Source organism: Malaclemys terrapin, chromosome 6, assembly GCF_027887155.1.
Source record: "Malaclemys terrapin pileata isolate rMalTer1 chromosome 6, rMalTer1.hap1, whole genome shotgun sequence".
Taxonomy (NCBI): Eukaryota; Metazoa; Chordata; order Testudines; family Emydidae; genus Malaclemys; species Malaclemys terrapin.
The window spans coordinates 7,861,340-7,875,276 of record NC_071510.1 but is presented as its reverse complement, the minus strand read 5'-3'; the positions used below and the strand labels follow the sequence as shown (position 1 = coordinate 7,875,276).

General features: G+C 43.9%; 1 protein-coding gene across 2 annotated transcripts in view; it reads right to left on the bottom strand.

The window, feature by feature from the left end:
• TMEM175 (transmembrane protein 175) overlaps positions 1 to 12,686 on the bottom strand; it is a 40,917-nt gene extending 28,231 nt beyond the window's left edge. Inside the window, exons 1-3 of one of the 2 annotated variants that reach the window (XM_054032638.1) lie at positions 12,563 to 12,686; positions 10,242 to 10,280; positions 4,133 to 4,230 (exon numbers count right to left, since the gene is read on the bottom strand). In XM_054032638.1, the coding sequence (XP_053888613.1) occupies positions 4,133 to 4,230; positions 10,242 to 10,280; positions 12,563 to 12,565 (140 nt within the window). In that variant the 5' untranslated portion in view covers positions 12,566 to 12,686. The remainder of the gene's footprint in view (positions 1 to 4,132; positions 4,231 to 10,241; positions 10,281 to 12,562) is intronic. The other variant, XM_054032637.1, reaches the window with a different exon arrangement.
• Between the last annotated feature and the right edge of the window lie 1,251 nt (positions 12,687 to 13,937).

The following is a 13,937-nucleotide window of genomic DNA, read 5'->3' as shown; positions in this document are numbered from 1 at the left end:
CAGAACGGGGGATGGTCCCAGGCAGGAAAGAAGGGATCCCAGCCTGGGTATGAAAGATCTACAAACTGCTTGTACTACTATCAGGGTGAGATACTGCTCGATTCAAATCCTGTCTAGTATATAGAACTTAGATTGCGATTTTGTTTATTTCTTAGGTAAGCTATTATTTATAATCACTTAAAATCTGTCTGTAGTTAATAAATCGGTTTTATATTTTTTAACCTAAAAACAGTGTGTTCTTTGAAGTGCAAAGGGAAATCTGCTCAGGAACAGGGGCTGGTGCGTTGTCCTCTACACGATGAGGGAGGGGCGGACTGGGTAATAACTTACACTGGTCAGGCTTCTGATCAGGGTAAGACTGTACAGCTCTGGGGTCCTAGGCTGGGGGCTGAAGCCTCTCTATTGTTGGTTCATGAGTGACTGGCAAAGGCATGTAACTGCAGCTGGGTATGTCCCTGCCTGTGTAAATGTTTGTGCGAATGCAGGACTGGGAGGGGTCTGCGGGAGGGAACCCAGGCTGCTGAGACAGGGCTCAACCGTACCCCAGTTCCAGGTTGCACCCTGGAGAAGTCAGTCACCAAGATTTTATAGATCTCTATCATATCCCCCCCTTAGTCTTCTCTTTTCCAAGCTGTAAAGTCCCAGTCTTATTAATATCTCCTCATACGGAAGCCGATCCATACCCCTAATCATTTTTGTTGCCCTTCTCTGCACCTTTTCCAATTCTAATATATCCTTTTTGAGATGGCATGGTCAACAGAAACTATTGGTTTCAAGCTGTGGGTATATTACAGATTTATACAGAGGCATGATGACATTTTCTGTCTTATTATCTATTACTTTCCCAATGGTTCCTAACATTGTTAGCTTTTTTGACTGCCACTAAACATTGTGCAGATGTTTTCAGAGCACTCTCCACAATGACTCCAAGATCTTTCTTGAGTGGTAACAGCTAATTTAGACCCCATGATTTTGTATGTACAGTCAGGATTGTGTTTTCCAGAGTGCATGACTTTGCATTTATCAACATTGACTTTCATCTGCCATTTTGTTGCCCAGTCACCCAGTTTTGTGAGATCACTTCGCCAGTCTGACCTGGGGGAAAATTCATTCTGGACCCTAAATACGACGATCAGTTAGACCCTGAGCATGTGGGTGAGACCCATCAGCCAGACACCTGGGAAAGAATTCACTGCAGTAACCCAGAGACCTCCCCATCTCGTGTCCCATCTCTGGCTGTTGGGGATTTTTGCTACTAGCAGATGGGCCACATGCTACAATAGGCAACCTCATCAGACCATACCATCCCCTCCATAAAACTCAGTCTTGAATCCAGTTAGGTTTTTTTGCCCCCACTGTTCCCCTTGGAAGGCTGTTCCAGAACTTCACTCCTCTGATGGTTAGAAACTTTTATCTAATTTCAAGCCTGAATTTGTTGATGGCCAGTTTATAGCCATTTGTTCTTGTACCAGCATTGGCCCTTACCTGAAATAACTCCTCTCCCTCTCTGATGTATTTATAGAAAGCAAACATCTCTTCCGTCAGCCTTCATTTGGTTAGCTAAACAAGCTAAGCCCCTTAAGTCTCCTCCGTAAGGTAGGTTCTCTATTCCTCTGACCATCCTAGTAGCCCTTCTCTGTACCTGTTCCAGTTTGAATTCATGTTTCTTAAACATGGGAGACCAAAATTGCCCAAAGCATTCCAGGTGAGGTCTCACCAGTGCCTGGTATAAGGATACTAACACTTCTCTCTCTCTACTGCAAATACCTCGCCTGACGTGTCCTAGGACTGCATAATCCTTTTTCACAGCCGCATCACAGTGGCAGCTCAGAGTCAGCCTGTGATCAACCAATACACTCAGGACTTTCAGGAGAAAGTTCTTCTGTTGTTTCCAACTGGTAAATTTCCAGTTTAAAGCAAAAATTCTTGTTGTTAGTCCCTAAGTGCATGACCTTGCCCTTTGAACTATAAAATTTCATCCCATTTGGATTACTTCAGTTTTCAAAGTCATCCAAATCTTATTGTATGATATTCAGGTCCTCCTCCGTAATGGCAATACCTCCCAACTTTATGTAATTCACACATTTTATTAGCACAATCCCACTTTATGTGCCAAGGTCAGCAATAAAAATGTTAAATAAGACTGGTTCCAAGACCAATCCCTGAGGAACTCCACTAGTAGACTCCCTTCAATTTGAAAGCTTACCTTTCAGTATTACCCACTGTAGTCTCCCCATTAACCAGCACCTCACCCACCTTTTAATTCTCGTATTAATCCCCATATTCTCCAATTTAATAATTTCTTGTGTGAAACTGTATCAAATGATTTATTGAAATCAGGAAGATTAGATCTACTGCATTTCCTTTGTCTAAAAAATAAGTTATCTTCTCAAAAAAAGAGATAAGGTTGGTTTGGCGCAATCTACCTTTTGTAAAATTATTTTGTATTTTATCCCAATTACTTCTATGTCCTTAACTATTTTCTCTTTCAAAATCTGTTCCAAGACCTTGCATCCATTCATCATGACTAGATTGAAATGGCTGGTTTAAATAAAGATATGGCATTGGAAAAAATGCCCAACCAAGCATTCTGTAGTTGTAGTCATTTTATAGGCAAAGTATTACAGACGAGCCAGAGGAAATCAAATCTTGTTAAGTTTCTCCATTTGAAAGGGAAGATTTTAGCATCTCGTAATTTGAGAAATTAGATATTTATTCAACCCATGTTTTCTTCGCCCACATAGTATTCATTTTGTAGCCTTCCTAAAAGATGATAATCTAAAGAGGTTTAGTAATAAGTTTTATTTTATACGCATTCAAAAAGTGCCAATTATGATGGTATCGAAGCCTCAGGTAAGACAAACTGCAGTTATTTCACTAAGCGAATATCACTAGAAAAACAAGCAGTTGAATCAAGTTATTTTCATTGCTTAGTTACTGTAAATATGTACAGTACATCACTGAGGCTAGGTCTACACTACCCGCCTGAATCGGTGGGTAGAAATCGACCTCTCGGGGATCGATTTATCCCGTCCCGTCGGGACGCGACAATCGATCCCCGAATCGGCGCTCTTACTCCACCAGCGGAGGTGGTAGTAAGCGCCGCCGACAGAAAGCCGCAGAAGTCGATTTTGCCGCCGTCCTCACAGCGGGGTAAGTCGGCTGCGATACGTCGAATTCAGCTACGCTATTCACGTAGCTGAATTTGTGTATCTTAAATCGACTCCCCCCTGTAGTGTAGATGTACCCTGAGAAATTAGGAAAAAGCATTGGGGGAAAAATAGGACAAACTGTAGTTTTATTCCCCTCCCAATCTGTTCAAGCCTTGGGGGTGGGGGGAGGGAAAAGAGAGGGGGTTATGGTTCTTCTTTATCTTGAGCAGTGCCAAATCAAAGAAAACTGGTTTTGTTTAGACAAAATTAGGAAATAAACTCCAGCTAACCTGCCCTCAATTAGAAAAGAAGCTCAGATGGTTGGAGTGGAAGAGAGAAGAAAGAGAAGACAAGGGAAAGGCTTCCTTGTCAATTTCCTTTTAACAAAGCATGCTGGAAAGGGGCACAGTCTGTACCCCCTATAAAATGCAGATTCACCAATCTCTCACTCAGTTTTAAAGAATATGCTGTTGGGGAGAGAAGTGATGTTGTATGCATTGGAAAGGACAAACATAAGCTCTAGACCAATTCTGCTGTTTGAATTCCTCTAACTATATATGTTAGAAATTATATTTTTAATGGAACAACTTGTATATTTTACTGTCTACAAACCTAAAATAGCTTGACTTTAAAGATACAGTATTTATTTTCCTTTACTTTGCTGCTACTGTGGCGGGTCAGACGTGTTGGTGATACTGTACAAGGAATTTTTGTACCTTCTGCCAATATTATCTAAAAAAAATTTCCCAAACATCTCTTATCTTATGGTTTCTGTAGCTTTAAAAACCATTACACAAAGATGGCTTAATATCAAATATTTTAATCCTCTTTGGCTATAATCAAAACATTCTATCAGGACGCTCACGGCAAATTTCCAGAAAAATGTGACATAGCATCTCTGGTCACTCACTTCCACTAAACTAACCTTGCTTTAGCTTCCTAGAAAGAATTAGACAAAAAAGTGTTCCCCCTTTTCATACCTTACATGTGCTGCCCAAGCCACTGTTACTATTAAAAAAGTCATCAGGTAGACTGCAATTTTCGTTAGCAGAAGCTGTTGAACACTTTCACCTAGTTTCTGAAATAAAATACAGTGTTATTAATAGAAAAAGCACATCATTGCAAAATATAGAGGTGAGGAATGTTACTCTAAAATCACTAGCAATATCTGTAAACAAGTCATAGTTTCACAGTGCAGAATAAATTTTTGAGAACATCTTGCCTGCTAAAATATAGATTTCTTCCAACCATTTCCATTTTCTGATTTATCATCCATACAGTACCACAAAACAGAGTAGTGAGCTTATCAGACACTTGTAAGCCTTCCGGAATTCTGCTCCAATTACCTAGATGCCTGCATAAGATGTGCCAGGCTGTGGTATGCCAAATAAAAATAGGAACCATTGCTAAACAAATGTCTAGGGTTTTGGTATTGCTCACTTTTAAGGGGGAAGACAATCACTTGTGTTCACAGTTAAAGAAGTGTAACTATTAATCAAGCTGGCCTATTGTGTATCCTTTGTAAATTACTACACCTCTCTGTGCCTCCATTTCCACATCTATGAAAGGGGGACAATGATAATTATCTTCATAAAGCACTTTGAGTTTTACTGGTGAAAAGTGCTATACAAGAGCCTGGTATTATTACCTGTGCTAGGATGATCCTACACTGATTTAATGAAATATATTTGTTAGCTGAATTGAAGATATCATTAGGGTTTTGGGGATTACTTAGATTACAGTTTCTGAGTGCAGTGAAATGGTTAAGAGCTATAGGAATGGTTTCTTTTACTGACATCTAACCTGTCATTCTGCACATTGCTACCATATTTTAATTTATAGGATTAGCTTTTTAAAAAACTCTGAAAGATAACTGTCTGGAAATCATCAAAATACAACACCAAAACCAAACTCAAGATTTACCAGAGTGCTGTACTTTCAACACTACTTTATAGTGCAGAATGCTGGGGAATGAGAAAATATGACATGTCCAAACTGTCTTTATTCCATACAACCTGCCTCAAAAAAATCCTCCATATCTTTTGACCCAGAACAATCTCAAACCAAGATCTATTGACACAGTGAAGCCAAGAGGATCTGAGCACCATCACTGCCAGGAGGCGTTGGAGATGGATCAGTCATGTGCTTCGGATGGAAACTGATTCCATCACCAGAGTAGCAATAAGATGGACACCTGAAGGCAAGCAAGAACAAGGCTGCCCGAAAACAACATGGCGAAGAGCTGTGGAAGCCGAGCTGAAAAACCTGGGGCACAGCTGGGGAACCATCAAAAGACTTGCCAGAAACAGACAGGAGTGGAGGAGCTTCATCACTGCCCTAAACGCCAGTGGCGTAATAGGAACATGATGATGGTGATGATGAAAGATAACTAATAGGATGGATACATACTGATAATCATCTCTCTGCTGTTATAAACTGTGTGTCTAACTTGGAAGACAAGCTCTGCGTGGCAACGACTTGTCACTTTACTTGTTGCTATATCATCATGACCTCTGTGACATTGTGTGAAAACATATGGATTGATCCTTACATCCACCAATTTCTTAACTACTGCAGGCGCTTCAACTTCACATACGGCCATAATTATTTCACTAACCCTTATGGTGTCCATACACTAGGCACTGTATGGAGACATAGTGAGACAGTCCCTGGCAGAGTTACAGTCTAAATAGACGAGATAAAGGGTAGGAAAGGAGACAGACATGGAGGTGGAGTAACTTGGCCAAGGGCAGTAATAGAACTGAGAATAGGTTCTAGGTCTCCTGACTTCCAGTCTAATATCTGATTCACTAGACCATGATGCCTCTGGTCACTGTGACATGACACTGTATTTCTGAGAGGTTTTGACCAGCAAATGTCCCTATTCAAAACTTCCCAAAGCTGGAATTTGGGGCAGGCATTCTTCAGAAGCCTCAGACATGTTTCCTTTCAGTGACTTGATTCCAGTATGTGAAGGAAGATGAAGTAGGGATGCAAGAGGCCAGAGGCCCCCAAACTATCAAATGAGGACCCCAGAACCTGCTGGTCATGTATTGCTGGTTCCTCTATCTTATTTCCTACTGTTAACATATATTTAGCCAGTTAAGTTATTTAATGCATCTTCAACAGAAGTAATTTGCTGTAGTTGCCTAAGGAATATAGTGTGGCTGAGTGGGAGGGGAAGTGTCATACGACAATCTTTATTAAAATGGGGTTCTTGCTATAAAAGTTTGACAATGCTGACTCTACACAGATCTATCCAGAAGGTCTGTTTTCATTATGGTTCAATTTTGAGCTCTCTAATCTAAAGACAATAAAATGCTAAATATGTCTTTACAACCTGAACTGCTAGGCCTCATTTGCTCACTGCTCTGTACAGGAGAACAGAAGACCAGACCACCTGATGTAAGGGCAAATCATTTTCTAAACCAAGGAAATGTTAATTAACAACCTAAATCCTAGTATTCAAAGTCCAAGAACTGATTTAGCAGCTATATCTCTACTTCCCCAAAAAACTAAAACTTGGTTTCCTTCTACTTACACTTATGGCCAAATATTGCCCTTAGTTACAATTCTGTAAATCTGGAAAAACTCCGTTGACTTAATAGTTTATTGATATTCACATCAGTGAAGGAGAGGAATTTGGGCCTGTTGATCTACAACTGACTCTTCTGCAATCCTGGAGCCTTAAAATTCTTCCTGTCTTGAAGGATAGTACTCTCCTGGAGGAGGCGTATCCCTTGGGAATGTTAAGGCTTTACAATTGCAGCCTTTCCAGCCACTTTTGCATCTGCCTCTATTGAGTAAATCCATTTTTTCTGCATTAGTAGCTATCCTATTCTGGTACTCTGCATTCCCATTATTTTACATAATTTACTGTCTTTAACCCACCCTTTTGATAAACGTACACTTGTATTCTTTCCCTTTCTTTTAAGTGGCGAGTTCTATAGCTAACTTTACTAACACCTCCAGCAAACAAAATACCCTTTGACACGTTAGTTGCCCTGTCGTGTGCTTTCTCATCAATGGCCCGGTCCTGCTTGTAATGGGCCTAATCCTGAACATGCTGAATTCAATGGCAACCCAACCCTGAGCTCAACGGGTACAGAATCAAACTCTCTGACAGGCACTGCACTTTACCTTGGGACGTCAGCGTCAGAATCTCTTCCATTAAATTATCTTAACTTATATGGAAAGAACATAGTTGACCTTTTCTTTAATGCAAATATATCTTGCAGATCTTCTTAACGAATGTATGACTTTAAAGTGAATTTCTTATCTGAAAAACCATCTTTACATCAATAATTATTTAAATTTAGCCTTAAGTTTTTTTTCTGACTAGGCATCTAATGGTTAGGTACCAATGTACTTGCATTATCTTACCTCAGAGAACCTATTTCTTGGCTTAAAGCTCCGTGCAGACACAAGGGTCTGCTTGCACTGATCTAATTGCAGGCTAAAGAAAGATCTAACTCAAGAGATCACTTAATAAATGTTAAGCTTAACTTTGTTTTGCTGTCATAACTTGTTTCATCCCAAAAACAGATTTGTACAAAAGGGGGACATGGGGGGGAGGGATAGCTCAGTGGTTTGAGCATTGGCCTGCTAAACCACCCAGGGTTGTGAGTTCAATCCTTGAGGGGGCCACTTGGGGATCTGGGGCAAAATCAGTACTTGGTCCTGCTAGTGAAGGCAGGGGGCTGGACTCGATGACCTTTCAAGGTCCCTTCCAGTTCTAGGAGATAGGATAGCTCCATTAATTTAATTTAACTGCCAATTTTGTACAAACAATATTGGAGATAATTGGAGGTTTAGTATGGTGAAAAGTACAAGCCTACTGGATAGAAATTATTTCATCTCAAAAGTATTACAAAAGGATGTGTGCCTAGACTATTTGCTAACTGCAATTCTTAGATATTCTGCAATATGCTTTTCATACTAAGCACCTTATCCTACCAACACTCATGCAGATACATAACTCTGCTTATGCGACTGGTCACACTGATATTAATGGGACTAATCACAAGTGAAGTTACACACATATTTAAAGGATAAGGGGTTATTTTTATAGATGTTTCCATTAGCAAAACATGGAAGAGCATGCATTTTGAAATACAGATCCTCCTATTCTAGCCCAATGGAGAGTACCTGAGAAGTAACTCCACCAGGGAAAGCTTTTTACACTATAATCATGGGCAATACTCCCTGCCTGCTCTCTACAGGGAAAACGAGGGACAACACCAATTTGGTACCCTATTTTGAACTATACTAAGGTTCAATCCCCCAAGCACTTACTACTAGATTTTAAGGCTTCGTGCTGTGAAACTTGCCAATGATTTCAGCGGGACTACTCCTGGTATTAAGTACTGTGCCTGGAAATAAATGTTTGTATGAAAGAGCTACAACTCCATCCATACAATAAGTGAATATGTTAGCCAGAGTGGCTTAGGTGGAAGTTTATATCCTCAACTAAAGAGCATAGAAATAAAGACATTTCTATGAACCTTCATATGTGCTACCTAAATAGTCTAATGCTGAACATCTTTGATTTCCTACTTTTTTTTAAACCATGTATCTTTGGTATATATTTAACTAAATTTACCACGTTAGTATTGTATTTTCTTTAGCCTCTCCTATTGCTTTCGAAATTATTTTGATTTGTAAGGATAAGGCCTTTTCCTGTAGCCATATTGTAAGGCCTAAGGCCTTTGTCTGCAGCCATATTCGGAGGGCAGCAGCCATGAACTAAGCAGCAAAAAGCCACATCCTCAGATTCCATCTAAATTACATTAAAACAATGTAATATCGGACTATTAAGAAGGCGATCTTGTCCTAATAGTACCCGCCATCACCAGATAAAGAAACTGATCTTAAGATGGTTAAAGAAAACTTAGTTTGATAGCATTCTGTCTGGCAAGAAATTACTTATCAATAGTTGTGGTTGTGAAATCCTCATTTCTTTATTGTTTTGTTTTTATGGTCCCCACTTCTCTATTCTTTGTCTGTATGATCTCTGTCGGATTCTTTGATTGTTTCTGTCTGTTAAATAATTAATTTTGCTAGGTGTAAATCAATTAAGGTGGTGGGCTAGGATTGGTTAGAGAATTTTGTTACAATACGTTAGGGTTGGTTAGTAAAATTTGAGTAAAACGGTTAAGGTATAACTAAGCAGGACTCAAGTTCCACTATATAAACTGAGGTCCAAAAGGAAGTTCTTGGGAACCAACTCCAAGACACAGCCCCAAGATCAGCTGCCAGACCTTAACACCGTGCCAACCATACCATGCAGAAACTGGAGTCCCCCAGATGACCTGATCCTGATTGACCATCAAGAAAGTTGATCTGCCTTATTGGAAGTGGTGAGCATTGTATGTTTAGTGTGTGCCTTCTGTTTTGGAAATGTTCATAAACAGAGGTTAAGTTGGTTATTACTGGTAAAAGACCCCGCAACCCCGCAGAGTGTAAGGTTATGCCCTGAGCCCACAGAAGGGTAAGGGTGAGTGCCTAAATTAACAGGGTTACGCCTGAACCCGAGGAACTGGGTAAAAGTGGGTGCCCATAGATTGTGTGAGTAACAGAGAATTTTGTGCAGGTAACAGATTACATTAACCATTAAACTGATAATTTTGGGGAAAATAAATAGCTTCTAAAATATCTGCCAACTTCCATTATGCAGGCAGATTCTCCATCTCTTAATGTCTTCAAATCAAGACTGGATGTCTTTCTGGAAGATGTTATAGTCAGACAAGTTATTGGGCTCAATACAGAGGTAACAAAGTGAAATTCTGTGGCCTGTGTTATACAGGAGGCCAGACTAGATAATCTAATGGTTCTTTCTGACCTTGAAATATACTAATCTATAAGCAATCATGTTTTTCTCTAATGAACCAAGTCTTTAGTACTTCAGTCCCTTCAGCTCAGTTCAATAGTTCACCCATTAGAGAATGAATTACTGGTTTCAGTTTTATTTAAGGTTTTGTAATGTCTTAACTGGAAAAAAAACCCTGAACCTGGAAGTAAAATTGCAATGTCATCCTAATACTCACAGAGACAGAATAAACATATAACAAAATATTAAATATACGATACCTGATCTGGATGTATCTTTGTGTGGGCCACAGGCAAAATCTGAAATAAGAAAATCACATTATTGGATGGAATATATAAGACTCTCATTCTTCTCTACTGGAAAATGAGCTTCATCATACCAAAAATATTTAAAATGACAGACAGATGTTCATATGAAATGATATAATGACTTGCAAGACAAGTGATTTGCTGACTGCTGACGGAATACACAAATTTATTTCCTGCAAAGTAAGGATAAAGCTCACTCGTCTTGATAAAGCAACTTTTACTTGAATTTGTTGATGTGAAAAACATTTGCATAACTTTTAAGTTGCTGGATTTAATTCCAATACTTCAGGTTTCAATGAAGTCTCATTATCTGTCTCACTAAAAGTAGTAAGGTTTTAAATGAATGTCATGTCTAAGACATTTAAGTGGCGATTAAAATTCAAGGTGGTTCCTAGATACTGTCATTATTTTAACCAATCCTACTTCCACTGAAATGTAAAACATTTGGAATTAATACAAATTTTTTTTAAAATTAAAACTAAATACCACAGCACTTTAAATCCAAATGCCTGGAAGCACTATTGGTATTTAAAAATTCCAATATTGGTATTAATATTGCAACACCATGAACTGACCTGATGTGTTGCTTTCCATCACTAACAGAAAGACTATAATACAAAAAGTTGAAAGTTATTTGTATTATAGTGGCACCTAATCACCACTCTCATAAAGAAGTACTGTAATGGACAACAATAGTCTGGGTTCACAAAACGAAAAAAGAAGGCATTTACTTAATTCTGTTGCTCTAATCTAATGGGAGCAACAGTTTTTAAAGCGAAGTAAAATTGACTATTTGGTCTTTCCTCTAGACTGCCCCATTAACCTTACTGGGAGTCAGAAGCAAAGCTAGATAAGAATGTACTCCTTTGTATATACACATGTACTGTACCCTGTATACGTTTCTGACCAATAACTTCCCTTTCTCCAAGACTAATACTGCCATCTCTTTATAGTGTACAACTGTACATGCAGAATTCTAATTTCTCTGCTTTTCCCCAGGAACATTGGACGTCTATGCACTGGACCATGCTAGATAACACTTTGCGCATATACGGGGCTTTTATCTTCAAAGTTCTGTACAGACATCATCCATTACATACAGTCTGTCTCCCCTAGCACTGTGATACCTGGGCACCTTGGCTAAGCAGTGTCCTGCAGGAATTTTGAAAAGAAGCTGAATCAACCAAGTGACAATTGACCATTGACCAACAAATGATAGGTAAGCTTGGGCTACTGAAGATTACATATTTTCCTAACTGTATTAAGCATGTATATGTAACTTATATGGTGTCTCTCCCTCACTCCTATTGCCTTAAAATGTAATCACTTTGGGGCAGAGACCGTGGCTGCCTGTATAGCTGAACAGCACGCAGCACAATGGGGCTCCAATCCTGACAGCAGCCTCTGGGTGCTAATGCAATAAAAATAATACATTGTGAAGAGCTTGGGGCCTCTTTTTGCTCTAAACCCACACCTGGACAGCAGCTTAAATAGGGACACTATTCAAAATGGGTTTGCTCTGAAGCTGCTCCTTCTTAGAGAACAATGGAGAGGGTGAAAGGTGGGTGGTTGGGGGGGATAAGGGATGGGGACTCAAGGTGGAGTCGGGATAAGTAAGAGCACGAGGGGGCAGTGAAACAGGTCCAATATAAGGTCCAAAATAAGAGAGAGGATTCCAGGAGATAGGGGCTCAAAGGGGAGCGAAGGAGTGGGGGCAAAGAGAAGGGGGCGAGGGTAGTCTGCAGCGGTGGGGCAAAGGGGGGCAGATGCTGGGGGTACTTGGGGCAGGGGCACTCTGGGAGAAGGGGCAGGGGAGTCAGGTAGTGGGGATACTCCGGGGGTGTGGAGTAGGGGCCGGTGCGAGGGCACTTCGGGGGCAAGGTGCAGGGGGCACTCGGGACTGTCTCTGGGAGACGGGGCAGAGGGAGGTGGAGATGGAGGCACTGGGGGGGGGGTGCACTCCTAGAGAGGACAGAGGGGGCGGGGCACTCCAGGGGGTGGGGGGCAGGGGCACTCCAAGAGGGCGCGCGGCGGGAGGGGGGGGTCCGGCGGGATGACGCGCGGCGGGAGGACGGGGTCAGGCCGGGGGGACGCGCGGCGGGAGGGGGGGGTCCGGCCGGGGGGCGCGCTAGGAGGGCGCGCGGCGGGAGGGGGGGGTCCGGCGGGATGACGCGCGGCGGGAGGACGGGGTCAGGCCGGGGGGACGCGCGGCGGGAGGGGGGGCCCCCAGGGCAGGGCTCGGCGCCGCGCGGGGCCCGGCCGCACTCACGCACCATGACGGTGGCGATGATGGAGAGCAGCGCGTCGCTATAGGCCAGGAGCCGGTGCGAGGCCTGGGTGCTGCCCAGCTCCCCGCTGTGCCGCGGGGGGCCCGGGGCCGGGGCGGCCTCCCCCTCCGCCTGGGGCCGTGGCGCGGACATGTGGAGACCGGGCGGAGCCGCGTCCTGCCGCCACCGCGAGAGGGGAGGACTGGGGGGAGGGGAGTGATATAGGCCCGGCCCCTAACGGCGGCGTGACACCCCCCCCCTCCCGCGGGCCAGGCGCAGAGCGCGGGCAAGGGAAGGGGCGAGAGGGCCGGTCAGAGCTGGGGGTGAGGGGTGGGGGGACGGTACAGGCAGAGCTGGGGGTGAGGGGTGGGGGGACGGTACAGGCAGAGCTGGGTCTCTGGGAGTTGGGGGGATGGAACAGGCAGAGCTGGGTCTCTGGGAGTTGGGGGGATGGAACAGGCAGAGCTGGGTCTCTGGGAGTTGGGGGGGACGGTACAGGCAGAGCTGGGTGTCTGGGAGTTGGGGGGGACGGAACAGGCAGAGCTGGGTCTCTGGGAGTTGGGGGGGACGGTACAGGCAGAGCTGGGTCTCTGGGAGTTGGGGGATGGTACAGGCAGAGCTGGGTCTCTGGGAGTTGGGGGGACGGTACAGGCAGAGCTGGGTCTCTGGGAGTTGGGGGGGACGGTACAGGCAGAGCTGGGTCTTTGGGAGTTGGGGGGGATGGAACAGGCAGAGCTGGGTCTCTGGGAGTTGGGGGGACGGTACAGGCAGAGCTGGGTCTCTGGGAGTTGGGGGATGGTACAGGCAGAGCTGGGTCTCTGGGAGTTGGGGGGGACGGAACAGGCAGAGCTGGGTCTCTGGGAGTTGGGGGGATGGAACAGGCAGAGCTGGGTCTCTGGGAGTTGGGGGGACAGAACAGGCAGAGCTGGGTCTCTGGGAGTTGGGGGGGACGGTACAGGCAGAGCTGGGTCTCTGGGAGTTGGGGGGGACGGTACAGGTAGAGCTGGGTCTCTGGGAGTTGGGGGGACGGTACAGGCAGAGCTGGGTCTCTGGGAGTTGGGGGATGGTACAGGTAGAGCTGGGTCTCGGGGAGTTGGGGGGGACGGTACAGGCAGAGCTGGGTCTCTGGGAGTTGGGGGGACGGTACAGGCAGAGCTGGGTCTCTGGGAGTTGGGGGATGGTACAGGCAGAGCTGGGTCTCTGGGAGTTGGGGGGGACGGTACAGGCAGAGCTGGGTCTCTGGGAGTTGGGGGATGGTACAGGCAGAGCTGGGTCTCTGGGAGTTGGGGGGATGGAACAGGCAGAGCTGGGTCTCTGGGAGTTGGGGGGACGGTACAGGCAGAGCTGGATCTCGGGGAGTTGAGGGGGACGGTACAGGCAG